Here is a 19,062-nt window from a genome sequence, read left to right on the forward strand (position 1 = left end):
AGGTTAGGGATGTGACTTAGTGGTTATGCCCATGAATGTGTACATGAGACCTAGACTCAAACCCAGGAACAGAGAGGGATAAAAGAGGGATTGAAAGAAAATCCTCCAAATTTAACAGCAAAGGTTGGAATTTAACAGATAGCTCAGAGGTTGAGTGCATGCTAAGTGCAAGGAGAACCAGGCTTGGACTGAAGGGTCCTCTCTAAACATCTCCAGGAATAACTCAGAAACACTGAGTTGAGAGAAGCCCTGAGCTCTACTAGGTGTGCCCCAGAGCAAAAAACAAACTGAGTTAGTTACAATATTAGCCATGAGAGAACTCATTCCCTGTTTATTGTTTTACTTCTGATTAGCTTCCCTCAGGGGTTACTCCTGGCTCTATACTCCTGGCAGGCTCAGGGGGTACATGGGATGCTGGGATTCGAACCACCGACCTTCTGCTTGCAAGGCACACCTTGCCCTCATGCTATCTCCGGCCCATGAGTTGTGTTTAAAATATACCTTTTCGGACCAGAGAGATAGCTCAGCAGAAGGGCATTTACCTCACATGGGCTGACCCAGAACAGACCCGGGTTTGATTCCTGGCATCCCATATGGTCCCCCAAGCCTGCTAGGAGTGATTTTTGAGCCCAGAGTCAAGAGTAATGCCTGAGCCACTGGGTGTGGCCCCAAAAAAAAAAAAAAAAAAAAAGTTTAAAATATACCTTTCATTTGTGGGACTCTGGGTTTGATCCTTTGCTTCTAAAATTTTTATATATGTATGTATATATACACATATATAATATTGCTACATCAGAGTTGCCAAATCAAAACATTTTATAGAATTTAAAATAGCTCTTCAGGGTCGGAGAGATAATATAGGGGCTAAGGCACGTAGTCATTCAGCAGACCTTTTTGATTCCTAGCAGCAAGTATGTTCCCTCAGCATTTTGAGGTCAGCATTTTGAATGCTTCCTGCCTACACAAATATATGAAGTATTCTACAACACCTAAAGATCTACATGTTGTGTGTATGTGTACTTGCATATAGCAAGGCCTAAAGCAGTAGAAGTCTCTGCCAGAAAAAGAATTTATTTTTTTATGAGGAAAACCAAAACCCAATATTTTCTTACCATCAGTGAAACTCAAGGTAAAATATTCAGGAAGAAACTCCATGGCTGAATCCATCCTAACGAGTAGATATTATTTGGAAAACAATAGAGCAGTTGGTGGGAGCTATTACCAAAGGGTCTTCTTTGAATAGTCTTATTATTTTTTTTGAATAGTCTTATTTTTTTTAGATTAAAAACATTATTTAAACACTGTGGTTTACAAGATTATTCATAACACAGTAGTTTATTTTCCCCCACAGTTACAAAGTTGTTCATGATTGAATTTCAGTCATACAGTGTCCAATATCCTTTACCAGGGCATAGTTCCAGCCACCAATGTTACCAGTTTCCTTTTTTTTTTTCCCTTTTTCTTCCCTCCTGCTCTCCCCTGCCTGCCTCTGTTGCAGACAATTCTCTCTCTCTCTCTCTCTCTCTCTCTCTCTCTCTCTCTCTCTCTCTCTCTCTCTCTCTCTCTCTCTCTCTCTTTTTCTTGTTTTTCTGTCTCTGTCTCTTACTCTCTCCCTCCCCCCTTACCTTTTTAAAAATTTTCTTTTAGACATCATGGTTTGCAATATTATTACTGAAGGGGTATCATGCATAACACTTTATCTTTTAGCACTCTGTCCTTGTTCAGAGTGATCATTTCTAACTTTCATTGTCTAGGGTCCCTTCTGTGCCCTAACTGCACTCTCCTGCTACTTGTGGAGTTTGCTTATCCATGGATGGATACGGAGAGTATGATGTTGAGCGATATGAGCCGGAGGGAGAGGGATAGACATAGAATGATCAGTCCATGGTAGGAAACTTGTCATGCAATTTTTTTTTCTCTCCCCACCTACAAATCAAGTAAAGATCTGGGGTGGGGAGGGGTGTCAGAGGGAGGAAAAGAAGAAAGGCGGGTGGGGGGGGAGGGAATCTTTCAGAGTAGGAATTACGTTCCAAGGCACGCCCCCGTTTCCCAGGTGACCAGCCAAACATTTCCAATTCATTTTCTCTGAATTTCATTTGGTGTTTAGTCCCTAGGCTGGGAGCTTTGGGCTAGGATCCCAAGAGGAGAAAGTATTTTTTTTGTGGGAGTGGGGGTCCCCCAAGGATATGGACCCCCTAAGAGATTGGGAATTCTGCCTGAACCAGGTACCAATTTTCTGTTAAAGATGAATGCCCTTGGAGGAACTGTGAAGGTGTCTGAGAATATATATCCAAGGAGCATGAAGGCAGCACTCACCCCAGAAGGCACGACTGGTTTACAAGAGGGAGAGTTCATGGGAGTGAAATGCCCCTCGGAGGTGGGATTCAGCTTGGGATTTGGAGAAGAAAAATCCTCCTGGAAAGAGGGTCCCTTAGATAATGATACATATGAGCAAAGAATGAAATCAATTGAATCAAAATCTCCATCCATTAAGAAGCTGGACTTGAGATTGGAAGGGCAGACTACTTCTAGGTCCTTTACTGAGGGAGTTGATTTAGGAACAACTAGGGTTTCATCATTAGGGCAAACCAAACCAGATTCTCTAGGTATGTTACCAGGAAGAAAGGAGTTAGAAAAGGAGTATCTTCAGGCAGGGTATTCTGGCAGGATCAAACAGGTTCCCTTGAGCAGAATGTGTAAAAGTGCACAGGCTCAAGGGAGTTGGGGAGATCCAGGATCTGGTGTCCCTGAAGCGTTTGGGATTTCAGGGGGGAAGCAAACTGCTTTAGGTTTGGTGCCTAGGCAGGAGATGGGAGAAGAAACCCCTTGTGTGGTGAGAAAGCCCACTGCTGAGGTGACACCTGCAGTGGAGGTAGACCTTAGTCTTCACCTACCAGAGAGGCCAGATGAAACCAGACACATGGAACCTCGAATGACCTTGGTCACAGACCTTCATGAAGACAAGTTTGCCCAGCAGCCTGAAGAGAAAAATGATGTTGCAAACATTGAACCAGAAAGGGAGTCTCCAGATCTCATTAGACCCGTATACTGTGGGAAATTCTTTGATCGGATGCCTGGCTTGCCAAGTGTAAGTTGTTTTATTTAGTTTTGAGATATGCACCATAAGAATTATGTACAGCCATGCCCTTACTAAGAAGAAAACTAATGAGACTGGTTTGGATTTATGGAGTCAAAATGGAGAGGATCCATTGTTCCATTGAACTCTTCTAGCTTTTACCTTGTCTGATCTAATTTACCTTCCTCTTAGATGTCACCTTTTTCTGTGAAAGCTGGTAGTTCCTGATTCTCTCCTCTTTCCTCCATTGAACTTCACCATTTGATTTTGTGCCTTCTCAACTTTCTTTTTTGCACCTATTTTAAAATTGAGGTTCTGTGATGTACAATACTGTTCCAGGGGTCTCAAACTCAATTTACCTGGGGGCCGCAGGAGGCAAAGTCGGGGTGATCCTTGAGTTCAAAGTCAGTAGTAAGCCTTGAACATTGGGGTGTGTGACCCAAACAACTAAAACAAAACAAAACAAAACAAAAAAAGATTCCTCTAGGGCAGGGCCACAAAATGTTGTATGGAGGGCTGGAAATGGCCCGAGGGCCGCGAGTTTGAGACCCCTGGCCTTGTTCATAAGTCCAAGACCACACTCATCACCAGTGTACCTCCCTCTCTCCCCTAAAGACCCCCAAGTTTTTTTCCTTTTAACTAACCCCATTTCTATCAAATTCATCTGTGTGGATCAGTTCTTCTGTTTTGTTTTTCCTTTGGCCCTTTGTTGCTACCTTGCTGTTTGTCGGTAAATCCCACATATGAGACAAATCATTTCCTGTTTATTGTTTTCTTTCTGACTGGCTTCCCTCAGCGTATTACTTTTTATTTGTTTTTGTTTTTGGATCACATTTACTTTTTAGGTATTAGGATTCCTTTATATTTGCTGCTTGCTGATATGGGGGATGGGGCAGGGTGACCCAGTGGATTTTAAGGCACAGTGCTTGGGCGTGTCACTTTTGGTGCTACTCAAGACCATGCTGTGTTGGTGATTGATCCTTGGGCTTCCACCTGGAGAGCATACCTACAGCCCTTTAAGTCATCTCCCATGTGCTGCTTATTTTCTTAACTGTAATTACTCTATAGCATTGAAAACATAGGCCATGGTGGATGGAGAGATGACTCATAAGGCTGAGCACTGACTGCAGAAGTCCTGGTTTTTATCATGGTGTCCATAGTTCGCCAAGCAGTGCTTGCGTGAGGGCTGGAAAACAAAGTAAAACAAACATAACAAAAATAAAAAAAAGAGCACAAAAACAGAAACAAACAAAAGAGCGCACAGGCCAAATATGAAATAGATTCATCCTTCAAAATGCTTTTTTTCTGGGCCAGATTTAGTGGCAGATGACATACCTGTGATTATGAGGCTGCACTTGGTCCTGACAATGACTACATACTGCTTTTTACTTCTCAGGCAGGAAAAGTACATCCTATTGGCTACAGAGCTGAAACCTGTTTGACTGAAAAACTTCCCAGGGTGAGCATTTGTATTATATTTCTACCTTAAATGTGAATATTAGATATTATCAAATAGCATCAGCCTTCTTTATGAAATTTGAATCGATTTAAGTGGTGAATTTCAAGTATTTATTATATTTTGAGGCTTTTTACTTGATTTTGTCCAAGGAAGTAAAAATCCCAGGCTTATAATTTCCTGAATTGAAAATACTACAGGGAATTCAATTTGTTTCAATAGGAAATCAACATTTATGGTATTTTCTCGAACATGATGTTGTTTCCTTCTTGATTGTGTCTAAATATAATGTCTAAATAATTTTGTGGGACAACACACCCAGCTTGCTCAGGGATTACTCCTGGTGGGTTGAGGGGACTGTATGGGGTACCATGGTTCAAAACTTGCTTGGCCACAAGCAAAGCAAGTGCCCTACCTGCTGTACTACTGCTCTGGCCCCTACATATAACTCTTTAAATATTTACTTTCTTAAAAATACATTTTATGTGGTTAAAAATATTTGGGCCTTTATATACTTATGCACTTATTGTACTTTTTCAGTAAAGTGTTCATTAGTCCTGCTTTTATGTTTTTAATACTTTTGTCTCACTGTAGCTAGTTACTCCACCTGAAGTTAAAAAGTTTTTCAACTTCAGATATCCACCAACTGGAGCCAAAAGAGTATTTTATGGTGTAGCAAATGATCCTCAAGTTTCACCTCATGTGACTCACGGAGTACTAACTAAGACTTCAATACCGGTAAAATCCACTTTTCTATTCTCCACCCCCAAATGTTATGAATTAAAAAAGTAAAAATGCACAAATGACATGTAGGGGTTATCAATTTTAACTTTCCACCCTTAATCTTGAGCAGTGTAAAAATACATGCACCAGTGCCAGACAGATAGCTCAATGATCTGGAGTGACTGCTTTGGATGTAGGAGTCCTGGATTGGATTCCTAACACTTCAAAGTGCCCTGTGCACTTATGGGGGCAACTCCATAGCATCACAGAGCAGGAAGTTGCCCCTGAACACTCTGGGTATGGTCCCAAAGCAAAGAAAAACAAAATGAAAATTCATGGAGCAACAATTCTTTCAATCTGATGTTCCCACATTTATTTGGTTTACTGTCTTCTTTTCAGAAAATAAACAATTTATCAGTACTCCACTGCCTTTATTAAGCAAACAGAATGACCCCCAATGTCATTCAAGGATACTACTCCCATTTTTTCTAGTGCCTTCCCCTATGGGGGACAATATCACCTATTTGGGGGAAATAGTTTAAACTATATATTCTTGGGGCCAGAGAGATAGCACAACAGATAGAGCATTTGCCTTGCACATAGCCAACCTGGGCTCAATCCCTGGCATCTCAGATAGCCCCCTGAGCCTGCCAGTGCAAAGCCAGGAGTAAATCCTGAGTACCACCACGTGTGGTCCCAAAACAAAACAAACAAAAAAACAAACAAACAAATAAACAAACAAAAAAATCTATATATTTTTTCCTCAGATAGCTTTTTAAAATCATCAACTATATATTCTCCCCTCAAATAAGAAAAGCCAGGTTGTACTTCATTTTCTTTCAATTTGGAGAAATGCCATTAGGTTTTGTTAGATAAAAGAAAACAAATCCTGTGTGAATATACTTCGATGCTCCACAAGGTACTTATATACATTGGTTAGAGGCAGAGTATTAACAATATTAACTGACTCGAAAGTCGATTTAGAGAATGTGACTTTGTGTCTGGGGAGAACTTAGGAAAATTATTTGATTTTTGTACTTATGATTTCCACATTTCTGGAATGTCTGATTTTCAGTCCAATAACAGGTATTTCCATGATCAATCTTTGTGTCCCAATGAGACTTTTTTATTGGGGGGGGGGGGTCACACCCGGCAGCGCTCAGGGGCTACTCCTGACTCGCCTGCAGCAGGCTCAGGGGACGGACCATATGGGATGTTGGTATTCGAACCACCGTCCTTCTGCTCTCTGACTCCCCAATGAGACCTTTTATCATAATATATATTTTCTAAGTTTTTAAACCTTTTTTTAAATTTAAAATTTAAAATTTATTCATACTGTAGTTCCTTTTCTTTTTCTTTCTTTTTTTTTTTTTTTTTTTTTTTTTTGGTTTTTGGGTCACACCCGGTGGTGCTCAGGGATTACTCCTGGCTGTCTGCTCAGAAATAGCTCCTGGCAGGCACGGGGGACCCTATGGGACACCGGGATTCGAACCAACCACCTTTGGTTCTGGATCGGCTGCTTGCAAGGCAAACGCCGCTGTGCTATCTCTCCGGGCCCTGTAGTTTCTTTTCACAGATAAAGTTGTTCATGAATGGGGCTGGAGAGATAGCATGGAGGTAAGGCGTTTGCCTTTCATGCAGGAGGTCATCGGTTCGAATCCCAGCGTCCCATATGGTTCCCTGTGCTTGCCAGGAGCAATTTCTGAGCATGGAGCCAGGAGTAACCCTGAGCACTGCCGGGTGTGACCCAAAAACCACAAAAAAAAAAAAAAAAAAAGGTGTTCATGATTGAGTTATAGTCATACAATGTATAACAACATTTGCGCATTTCTCACCACCAGTGTCTCCAGTTTCTCTCTCATCTTCCCTGATACCCTCTTCCCTTCTACCCATCATCCCTTCCTGCATCTGGGGCAAGCATTTTACTTCACTCACTCTCTCTTTTTCTCTCTCTTTCTCTCTTCTTTTATTGAGGGGGATGTCACACCCGGCAGCTCTCAAGGATTACTCCTGGCTCTATGCTCAGAAATTGCCCCTGGCAGGCACAGGGGACCACCATATGGGATGCCAGGATTTGAACCACTGTCCTTCTGCATGAAAGGCAAATGCCTTACCTTAATTCTATCTCTCCAGCCCCTCTCTCTTCTTTTTTTCACATTGTGGTTTGCATTACTGTTAATGAAGGGGTTCTATGCATGTTTCTTTCTCTTTTATTACTATTTAGTGTTTATGCCAAGGCAGGTTTCAGGTTCATAGGCCCAATTCTGAGAATTCAATTGAGGATGAAAAAAGTCAGTGATAATGAAATAGGTCTCCATAATCGTATTATCTTCTTCAAAGCGATTGATTAAGTTTTTAGTTTTTAGATTTTTTTTGGGGGGTGGCACATCTGGCAGCACTCAGTGGTTACTCCTTGCTCTGTGCTAAGAAATTACTACCTGCAGGCTCAAGGGACCATCTGGGATGCCTGGGATCAAATTCGTGTTGGCTGTGTGCAAGGCAAATGCTCTACCCTCTGTGTTATCACTCTGGCCCAAGATTTGAACTTTATGTTATTAACCTTTGTGCTTTACACGATTCTTTTAGGCTGGGACATTGTTGAATCCACGACCTATTACAAAATTTCAACAAAAAATAACAGATAAAAAAGAATCAATATATTTTAGCAGTCAATGGGCACCATTAGGAAAATCTCATGATCAAACGCCAGGATTACCAAAAGGCCTGGATATATTTAATACTACATTTGGGAAAGCAACTGTCAGAGGTACTAAAAAATAAGGGTGAGGGAGGTGGAAAATAGAAAATTAAGTTTTCTTTAAAAATTGGATTAATTATCTCATTGGGATGGTGTTTAGTGGTGGTAATAAATGATTATTAAAGAATGAAATTATTCGGGCCCGGAGAGATAGCACAGCGGCGCTTGCCTTGCAAGCAGCCGATTCAGGATCAAAGGTGGTTGGTTCAAATCCCGGTGTCCCATATGGTCCCCCGTGCCTGCCAGGAGCTATTTCTGAGCAGACCGCCAGGAGTAACTCCTGAGCACTGCCGGTTGTGGCCCAAAAACCAAAAAAAAAAAAAAAGAAATTTGCTTTCATACCCAGAATTTCTGGAAAGTCATATGTGCTGAAACCTTAAAAGTTCAGATTTACACAATACAAAAATGCCCTCTGCACCCCTATGTTCATCACAGCACAGTATACATAGCCAGAATCTAAATATAACCCAGGTGTCCAACAACAGATGAGTGGCTAAAGAAACTATGGTACGTTTACATAATGGAATACTATGCAGCTGTTCGGAAAAATGAAATCATGAAATTTACCTATACATGGATGGACATGGAAACTATTCTGCTGAGTGAAATGAACCAAAAGGAGAGGAATAGATAGAATAGTTTTACTCATTGCAGACATAAGAGGAAAAAAGACAGTATGGCAATAATATCCAAAGACCAAAGAGATGAGTGCTAGAGGACCAGCTTATGACATGAAGCTTACAACAAAGAGCAGTGAATGCAGTTAGAATTCTAACTGCACCTTCTTTCTCTCACTTGTGTCTCTTTTCTCTCTCACTTGTCTCTTTTCTCAGTCTCCTCTCTCACTTGTCTCTTTTCACTCTCTTACTTGTGTCTCTTTTCTCTCCTCTCTCCACTTGTCTCTTTTCTCTCACTTGTGTTTCCTCTCTCTCACTTGTGTCTCTTTTCTCTCTCTCACTTGTCTCTTTTCTCTCTCACTTGTGTCTCTTTTCTCTCTCACTGTGTCTCTTTTCTCCACTGGTGTCTCTTTCACTTGTGTCTCTTCTCTCATTCACACTTTTGTCTCTTGTCTCTCTCCTATCAAAGATAAAAAGAAAACAAACAAACAAAAACAAAAAAGAGAAAAAGAATACTAGCTGCAGTGACAATTACCATGACAATGATAGTGAGAGAGGCAGAATACCTGAGAGACAGGCAGGGGTTTGGGGTGGGGGAAGGAATTGGGGACATTGGTGGAAGGAAGATGGCACTGGTGAAGGTTGGTGTACATTCTATGACTGAAATCCACATATGAACATTTTTGTAACTACGGTGTTTAAAAATAAAGTTCAGGTTTTAGAACAGAGCAGATGAATGTAGTGGAAATTGTGTAAAGCAGGAAAGACATTCAGAAATATTGACATTGGGACTTGTGAAGTCTATAAATCCTTTCTGTCTGTGCTTTATTTTCACCAGTGTGTCTGCGTTCAGAACACTCCATTGTGTGTAATTCTTTGATAAGCAGGTAACAGAAAAGTGAATTGGTAAATGCTGCATTGCAAACTCAACACAGTTCAGATACCTGCCACATAGTAACCAAACAATGCAGAGAATTACTTACACTTTCATTTTGAGAGCAAAGGACAATTTGTAACAGAATTTGTCTCAGGCCATTATTGCTTCTGAGATCTCAGTTTTTTGCTGTTGGACTTTTTTCTGTATCCCTTTCTATACATACCTCCCACTACTCTTACTATCCTTTCAATATTGTATATTGTTCTCAAGGGTTCTTATCACAGGGGATCTCTGACCTAAGACTGATTGAGGTTCAATCTCTTGGTGTCCCATATGGTCTTCCAAGCCAGGAGCGATTTTTGAGCTCAGAGCCAGAAGTAACCTCTGAGCATCACCAGATGTGGCCCAAAAACCAAAAAAAAAAAAAAAAAGAATAAAGTACTTTTCATTTTAATGGGATTAAAATTGTATTTATGTAAACATATCAATATAGTATTTATATCATAATTGGTATCTAGGATTAATTTAAAATGCTGCCTAGATATAGTCCATTTAAATATATATAGTTGAAAGGTTGTTCCTTCCACCTACATTTAACAACAGCAAAAACTTCCAAAATGAGTATTTGAACATCAAAGGGAATAATGGTTCATATATCAAAAAAGAGAATGTTACTTTATAGGATTATAATTTGGAGTAGGAAGAGAGAGGCCTTGGGTTGTATCTGACAGTATTTGGAGGCTATTCCAGATTGTGCATGGGGTAACTCCTGGTGGTGCTTAGAGGATGATATGGTATTGAAGACTGAATTTTGACCTATTTGCAAAGCATGTAGTCCAGCCTGATGAACTCTCTCTTCAGGCCTGCAGGATTATTTGAATAGAACTGCCTCCTGGTATTTTAATTATTTGTTTACAGATACTTGGCAGAAAGTCCAGAATACAGAAAGCAATTATTGTGCTAGTTTGAAAGGGAAGAATAGAATTGTAAATGAAATCATGTAAAACAAAGTTGTGTGCCCCAAACCCGGGATCATCAGTGATAGGAAATTGATTCTTAAACATTTGAAAGTTCTAGGTTAGGCACTGATTGGTAAAATGATTTTTACCTGATTCTAGTGATTTACCTGACATTTTTGGCTACTTTGAGGATGGAGATTTATTTCAAAATACACTATCAGTATGCCTCTTTATTCTATAGTTAGTAAAATTTGTACCAGACCTATTCCATGGGGGCATCAGAATTTCTTTCCTTTTTAGGATGTGGAGGTGGCGTTGGGCTACACCTAACGGTGTTCAGGACTCATATCTGGCTCTGTGCTCAGGGATCAATACTGACCAGGGAGGGAACCATATGCAGTGTCAGAGATCAAATCTGGGTTGGCCATGTATGAGGAAAGAACCCCATCTGTTGTGCTATTGCTCTGGCCCTGGATTTTTTTTCTTTCTGTGCTGGGGTGGGAATGGATCATGTGAGATATTGAACTAAGTTCAGCCACATGCAAGGCAAGCACCTTAATTCTGCTATGCTCACTCTGGCTCAGCACCAGGATTTATATAAGTGATTTGAATTTTTTTTGTTTGTTTTTGGGCCACACCCGGTGATGATCAGGGGTTATTCCTGGCTACATGCTCAGAAATAGCTCCTGGCTTGACAGACTATATGGGATGCTGGGGATCAAACCACAGTTCGTCCTAGGTTAGTGCGTACAAGGAAAGTGCCCTACAGCTTGTGCCACCACTTTGGCCCCATAAGTGATTTGTATTTTGTTTATCTTGATCATCAGCTTGCAAAAACTGGGTCAAACTAAAATTAAAAAATGTTTAGGGGCCGAAGAGATAGCATGGAGGCAGGGCATTTGCCTTGCATGCAGAAGGACAGTGGTTCAAATCCCGGCATCCCATATGGTCCCTCTAACTTGCCAGGAGCGATTTCTGAGCATACAGCCAGGAGTAACCCCTGAGCCCTGCTGGGTGAGACCCAAAAAACCAAAAGAAAAATGTATAGAGACTCTCCAAATTGGAGATTTTTTTTTTTTTTTTTTTTTTTTGGGTTTTTGGGCCACACCCGGTGACGCTCAGGGGTTACTCCTGGCTATGCGCTCAGAAGTCGCTCCTGGCTTGGGGGACCATATGGGACGCCGGGGGATTGAACCGCGGTCCATCCTAGGCTAGCGCAGGCAAGGCAGGCACCTTACCTCTTGCGCCACCGCCCGGCCCCCCAAATTGGAGATTTAACCAGAATTAGAATATGGCTAGTACAGCCAACACAAATTCTGATTATTTATTTATTTATTTATTTATTTATTTATTTATTTATCTATTTATAATTCTGGAGAGCCAGGTCAAGTTGGTAGTACTCAAAACTCTACCCTGTCTTCCTTGATAAATTCTCATTTATGTTGGCTTTGTATTCTTGAGTGTCTGTGTGTCAGTATACCTTATTTACCATTTGTTCTAATACATTTATATGTGTTATAAATAATGAAAAATTCTAAAACTTAACTTACTAATTCTACCTTCAGAACATTCTGCTAGAGAAGTGATAAATCCACAGAAATCCTACGAAGAGGTACTTAAAGAAGGAAATGAAGGACATGATTTGTACATTGTTTCTCACAATGATTATTATGGAGGTAAGTGTCATCTAATATTTAGTATGCCTGAACATATGGAACTCCCAGATTTGTGAAGAAAAAAATCTAATGTGCACAAATTATTCAACATGCATAAAATTAAATTCTGATTATGTGGTGGGTGGTTAATAATAACAAAAATGCATAAGGTCATAAATCTTGATAGGCCAGATTGATAGCCAATGACCACATATATTGATGAATCTTAGATCTAAAATGTAGAAATATATATTAAAATCAAAAATAGCTAAGAAAAATTGAATTAAAATTTTTAATGATGGGAGATGCAAGTCAAAACAATCAGGAGGTACCATCTCACACCACAGAGATTGGCACACATCACAAAGAACAAGAGCCAGTGCTGGCAGGGATGTGGAGAGAGGAACTCTCTTTCACTGCTGGTGGGAACGCTATCTGGTCCGGCCTTTATGGAAAACAATATGAAGATTCCTCAAAAAACTGGAAATAGAGCACCCATATAATCCAGCTATCCCATTCTTCAGAATATACCCTAGGAACACAAAAATGCTATACAAAAATACCTTCCTCACACCTATATTCATTGCAGCTCTATTTACAATAGCCAGAATCTGGAAACAATCAAGATGCCCTTCAACAAATGAATGGCTAAAGAAACTGTAGTACATATACACAATGGAATATTATGCAGTTCTCAGGAGAGATGAAGTTATGAAATTTTCCTATACATGGATAAACATGGAAACTATCATGCTGAGTGAAATAAGTCAGAGGGAGAGAGACATACAGAACAGTCTCACTCATCTATAGGTTTTAAGAAAAATAAAAAACATTCTTGCAATAATGCCCAGAGACAATAAAGATGAGGCCTGGAAGCATCAGCTCACTATATGAAACTCACCACAAAGAGTGGTGAGTGCAGTTAGAGAAATAACTACACTAACAACTACCATGACAATGTTAATGAGTGAGAGAAGTAGAATGCCTGTCTTGAATACAGGCAGAGGTGGAGGAGAAGAGAGGGGACATTGGTGGTGGAAATGTTGCACTGGGGAACAGGGGTGTTCTGTTTATGACTGAAATCCAACTACGATCATGCTTGTAATCATGGTGCTTAAATAAATATATTATAAAAAATTTTAATGATAAGACTATGATTTACCAAGTTGTTCATAAGACGGTTGTTTCAGACATTAAATGTTCCAATGCCAATTCTACCACCAGTATGACCTTACTTCCACTAGTGTCCCCAGTTTTTCACCCATCACCCCAGCCTTCCCCCTTGCAGGCACAAATTTACTTCGTTTGGTTTGTTACAACACAAAGGCAAATGGAAATATCAATACTTAGATCAATAAAAGTTAATTTGTGATAATTATTTCTCTCAATAGTATTACCAAGTCATTGTCTAAGGATTTACTGGTTGGTACTCGTTGATCCTTCTGTGTTACTGTTTAGACTCACTGAACTTGATGGTCTTTTATGCAACTTTTCCATAAGATTTGTTGTAATCCTATTGGGCTGACACTTTTTGAGGTAGTAAAGGACCTCATGTGCTATAGATGACTAGGCAGTTTGATGAGGCTCAGTTGGGCGCTGGGCTGTTTCTGTCAGAGGTTATCCGGTGTGGTTGAGAATTATTGGAAGAGGAAATGTCTTAGAAAGGAGATTCTCTCTATTTTGAGAAAGCCACAGAGTTGCCAGCCTGAACCAGTCTACCTGTGAAGAGTAGTGAGAAGTCATAATGTTCTTTTGGAAACTAGTTGTAGAGCTGGGCCATTTTTCTGCGAGCAAGATGGTGGGTGTGGGAAGAGATTCAAGAAGATTTTAATTTTATTTTCATTTCAGTAGTTTTGGACTTAAACAGATTGCTCTTATTCTAATTTCTCCAATGTTTGCTGCACCTATGCAAAAGACAAAACAAACAACAACAAAAAAAAACCTTGCCACAGCCACCCCTTCCCCCTTTTTTAAATATCTTCTAGATAGGGGCTCCCGCCTTTTTCATAGACCCTTAGAACTTCAATCATTTTGTTTAGCTTCATATTTCTATATCTTTTTACAAATTGAAAAAAAAAGTGGTTGGGATCAAGTGGTCTCAGGAGCATTGAATTAAAAAAAAAAAAAGGGTGAGATCTAAATACACCAGCCAATGTCAACAGCTATAAAATCAAGAAACCCAAAGTACAACTACAACAAGCTAAACACAAAATGGACCTGTTACACTAGTAATTCAGGGGGCTAAGGGTGGAGGTATGGGATGCATGCTGGGAACTCTGGTGGAGGAGGCCAACACTGGTGGTGGGAATGGCCCTAATTCACTGTCACTATATGCCTGAAATACAATGGTGAAAGATTTGTAATTCACAATGGTCTAAATAAAATAAAAAAATTATTTGATGTTTGGGTTCTGTTCAATATTTATTATTTATTTGTCACACCTAGTGGTACTCAGGGACTACTACTGGCTCTGCATTCAGGAATCACTCCTGGCGGCCTTGTGGGACCGACCATATGGGATGTCAGGGATTGAATTTGGGTCAGCTGCCTGCAATGCAAGCACCCTATTTGTTGTATTATCACTCTGGTCCCAAGAGTGAGAGTCATTAATGAATATAAATGCATTTAGTAGAGACAAATAAATGCAGCTTTTTAATATTTAAAAAATGTTTAATGTACTTCAACATGACTTGAAATTATTATGGGAATGGGAGATTTGGGGCCATATTCAGTGGTGCTCAGGGCTGACTCCTTATTATGTTCAGGGATCAATCCTGGTGGGACTTGGGGACCATTAAGGATGCCTGGAATCAAACCTGAATTGGCCATTTGGAAGACAAGCACTCTACCAGTACTATCACTCTGGCTCCAAGTAAAATTATGTTATTTGCTGATTATTGTTATTATTATTATTATTATTATTATTATTTTTGCACCACATGCAGAAGTGCTCAGGCTAAGAACTATATACCTGGCTCTCTTCTTGGGGTTGCTACTGGCAGTGGTTAAGGGGAAAGCAGATAGTTCTGGTGATCAAACTAAGACCTTCCTTCCATAGGCAAAACATGCTCTCAGTCCTTTGAGCTATTTTTCCTGGTTTTTATTTACTTATATTTATAGAACTTTCATTAGCCTCTTAGAAAGTAATATAATTCAATCTATTTTAAAATTGAAATAAAATCGCTTAAAATGAAATTTAGTAATAATTATAAAAATACAATATTGTGGGGCCGAAGTAGTGGCACAAGTGGTAAGGTGTTTGCCTTGCACACGGCTAACCTAGGATGGACTGCGGTTCGATCCCCCAGCGTCCCATATGGTTCCCAAGCCAGGAGCCATTTCTGAGCACATAATCAGGAGTAACCCCTGAGTGTCATCAGGTGTGGCCCAAAATCCAAAAGAAAAATCTATATATATTGTGGAGAATTTAAATATCATGGAAAATGAAGTAAAAGTTTTATATATAACCTTGAAATCCCATTAGCTAGAGATAACTCCTATTGATATATTGAATATTCAAAATTTTTCTTTTTTGTTTTTGGGTCACATCTAGCAATGTTCACTATTTACTCCTTGCTCTGCACTAAGGAATCACTCCTGGCAGTACTCTGGGGACCATTTGGAAACTAGAAATCAAACATGGGTTGGCTATGAACAAGGCAAGCAGTTTACACAATGTACTATCTCTCTGCCCCTTCAAATTAAAAACATTTTTTGAGAGCCACACCTAGTGTTATATTTCATATAAAATAAAGTACCAGTGGTTACTCCTTGGTAGTATTCAAGGGTCCATACGCAGTGCTGTGGATTAAACCCTGGCCTCCTGCATGCAACATGGGTGTTCAGCCCAGTGACCTATCTCTTTGGTTTCTGTATTGAACACTTTTTTTTTTTTGTTTTTTTGGGCCACACCCGTTTGATGCTCAGGGTTACTCCTGGCTAAGCGCTCAGAAATTACCCCTGGCTTGGGGGGACCATATGGGACGCCGGGGAATCTAACCGCAGTCCTTTCTTGGCTAGCGCTTGCAAGGCAGACACCTTACCTCTAGTGCCACCTTGCCGGCCCCTGTATTGAACACTTTTACAACCCTTATTCATTAAGTCAACAATCTTTCATTAAGTAGGTTATATTCCCCATGCTTTAGGGAAATTGCCATATACATAGATAAAAATATTACCTGACATGTCAAAAACTCCATTTAATAAAAATAAACATCCTCATTAGGTTTTGGTTTTCTATGGTCAGAATTGGTCTCAAGGACTAATCCCAATATTTTTAATTAACTGAGATATAAATAAATTAGAATTATAATTTTATTTATGTTATGTTTTAATGTATGAAGTTGAATGCCTTATGTCCATGCTTTGTTAAACTTTAGCTGATATCTATTTTCAATATTGCTCTTGCCTAGAAACACAAAGTTGCTACCATGTCATGACTTGAAAAGTGTTAGATATCTATTAAAATATGTATTAAATCTTATATATCAAAGCCTCTTTTTTGGTTTCTATATACTCAGCCTATCTTTGCATGTAACTCGATTGAGATAAGTAATTATAATGAAATATAAGGATTGCAACGTTCTTATGTTCTCAGAAAATTTTAGAAAGAGCAAATACAAAATTCTGTTCTCTAAAAGCTCAGAATAATCAAAAGAACTGCTGTGATCCCAAGTCTTTGTAGCTGAAGATCCCAAGATTTTCAGGATTTCTGTCACTTAATCCGACTTAAAAGTGACAAAAACTTAAGTTTTCGTCAACAGTACTTACTTGCCTTGCCCTACTTTCCTTTCCAATAGTAAGGAACACAAAAAACTCATTGTCCCTCTGCTCATGTGGGAGAAGGCCTGTCAGTTGCAGCTGAATCTGAGCAATTCTCTAGACTGTTATAATTTCAATTCTTATCTCACTCTTGTTTTCAGTGTCAAGAAGAATATAATGTACTTTTTGCAACCCATAAGTTATCTATTTTGCTTAAGCCAGTGGTCTTATTTTTCCACTACCCTACAGGAGAAGCAAAGAACCGAAAATATAACCCATCAAGTTTCCATAAGTTAAATATGTATGGAGTCACAACACCACATTTTAATGATGGAAGAAATATGGAAAAACATTTACATTGGCTCCATGAACTACAAATGTAAGGTTTAGTTATATTGTGCTCTGGAATAAGTGAGTTAAATATTCCAAGTTTCTTTTCTTTTTCACCTTTTTTTCTTCTTTTCTTTTTAATTAATATCTTTAAGCACCATGATTACAAACATGTTTGTAGTTGGGTTTCAGTTGTAAAAAAGAACACCCTCCTCCCTTCACCAGCACAACCTCTCCAATTTTTTCCCCTTTTTTTTTTTAATGTTTGAGGCAGTCTTGATTTAAGATCACCACGTATGTTTCAGGAGTGCTTTTTTGTTATTGTTTTTTGTTTTTCTGTTTTTGAGCTACTCACGGTGTTGTTCAGAGGTTACTTTTGAATCTGTGCTCAGGGATTACTCCTGGTGGTGCTCAGGGAATCACGCTGGGTGAAGTGTTTATATGTACTCCAGGGGCCAGAGCAGTGGTGCGCCGGTAGGTCATTTGCCTTGCATGCGGCTGACCTAGGACAGACCGAGGTTCGATCCTCAACACCAGGTGTGGCCCCCAAACAAAAGAAAATAAACAAAAAACAAACAAAAAACCAACTATGTTATCTTTCCTACCCCATTTTATTTCTTTAAAGATGATGAACTTTCACATTTATGCAGTAATGTCACATGTAATTGAACTATCTTGTTATTCAACTTTGTCTAATAGTTTTTTTGGGGGAGAATAGGAAGCAGAGGGGCAGATGAAAGGATAGAGGGGATTTCACCTATAACACATTAAAGTGAAAAATGAAAGATCTTTTAATTAGAAAAATAATGCTCTATTTGTAAGGACGCAACCCCCAAGAACAACAATGAACTGGCTTTCACAAGAAAACAGCAGCGACAGGATGCTGGGGAAACCACACTCCTCCAAAAGCAAAAGGCCTGTTGCCTGCTGGTGCGCATGCCAACAATTTCCCAGTCACAAGCATATATGTACAGATTGAATGAACAGACACAATACATATGGTGCTTCTGACTTAAATCTTCCAAAATGTCAACTTCCTTTGTCATTTTTTTTTTTTGTTTTTTTTTGGGCCACACCTGGCGATGCTCAGGGGTTACTCCTGGCTGTCTGCTCAGAAATAGGTCCTGGCAGGCACGGGTGACCATATGGGACACCGGGATTTGAACCAATCACCTTTGGTCCTGGATTGGCTGCTTGCAAGCCAAATGCCGCTGTGCTATCTCTCCGGGCCCTCTTTGTCATTATTTTATGACTACTTTTCTTCAAGTTTAAAGTAGGTTTCTTAGTCTTTCATTTACTGTTATATTTTACTTCCAAGTGAATCACTGACGCATTGAGCAATAATAAATCAATACATTTTCATTTACCAATATATCTCAATACAAATCATCCCACAGAGCAGCTAATAGAGATGTATTGTCTCTACTATCTAACAAGTAGACCCTCTTGTCAGGTACTACAACCTGTCTTGTGCTGGTACCACAACGACTAGAGGTCTTAAATGGCTGAAAAACTTTATATCAGGAGAATAGATTGTTTCTGGTCATGAGCAATAGGAACTTACTGAGTTTTGATTATTGATTCCTCCTAAATTGGAATCACTTTTCTCCACCAACATAAATTAGGGCAGTTGGTGCCTGAGGGGAAGAAAAGGGAGAATTGTTCCTAATGCAAACAAGTCTTGACAACTTCTGGGAGTTCAAAAAATTTTTTTTCTGACATAGTCATCTACTCACAAAGGTTGTCACCTGTTACAGGGCTATTGCCTCTCCTGATTATAGGATCAGATAAGACATAGTGCTCTGTTGGCCAAGTACTGTGACCATTGAGAAGTAAGAGGGCTGAACCAC

At 39.6% G+C, this 19,062-nt stretch overlaps 1 protein-coding gene across 1 annotated transcript in view; it reads left to right on the top strand.

Annotated features, from left to right (window-relative positions):
- The first annotated feature begins 2,245 nt into the window (after window positions 1-2,245).
- EFHB (EF-hand domain family member B) overlaps window positions 2,246-19,062 on the top strand; it is a 45,439-nt gene continuing 28,622 nt past the window's right edge. The window contains exons 1-6 of the mRNA XM_049766480.1: window positions 2,246-3,088; window positions 4,473-4,535; window positions 5,127-5,270; window positions 7,842-8,022; window positions 12,032-12,142; window positions 17,132-17,261. Coding sequence (XP_049622437.1) covers window positions 2,246-3,088; window positions 4,473-4,535; window positions 5,127-5,270; window positions 7,842-8,022; window positions 12,032-12,142; window positions 17,132-17,261 — 1,472 coding nt within the window. The remainder of the gene's footprint in view (window positions 3,089-4,472; window positions 4,536-5,126; window positions 5,271-7,841; window positions 8,023-12,031; window positions 12,143-17,131; window positions 17,262-19,062) is intronic.

Source organism: Suncus etruscus, chromosome 20 (genome assembly GCF_024139225.1).
Source record: "Suncus etruscus isolate mSunEtr1 chromosome 20, mSunEtr1.pri.cur, whole genome shotgun sequence".
NCBI lineage: Eukaryota > Metazoa > Chordata > Mammalia > Eulipotyphla > Soricidae > Suncus > Suncus etruscus.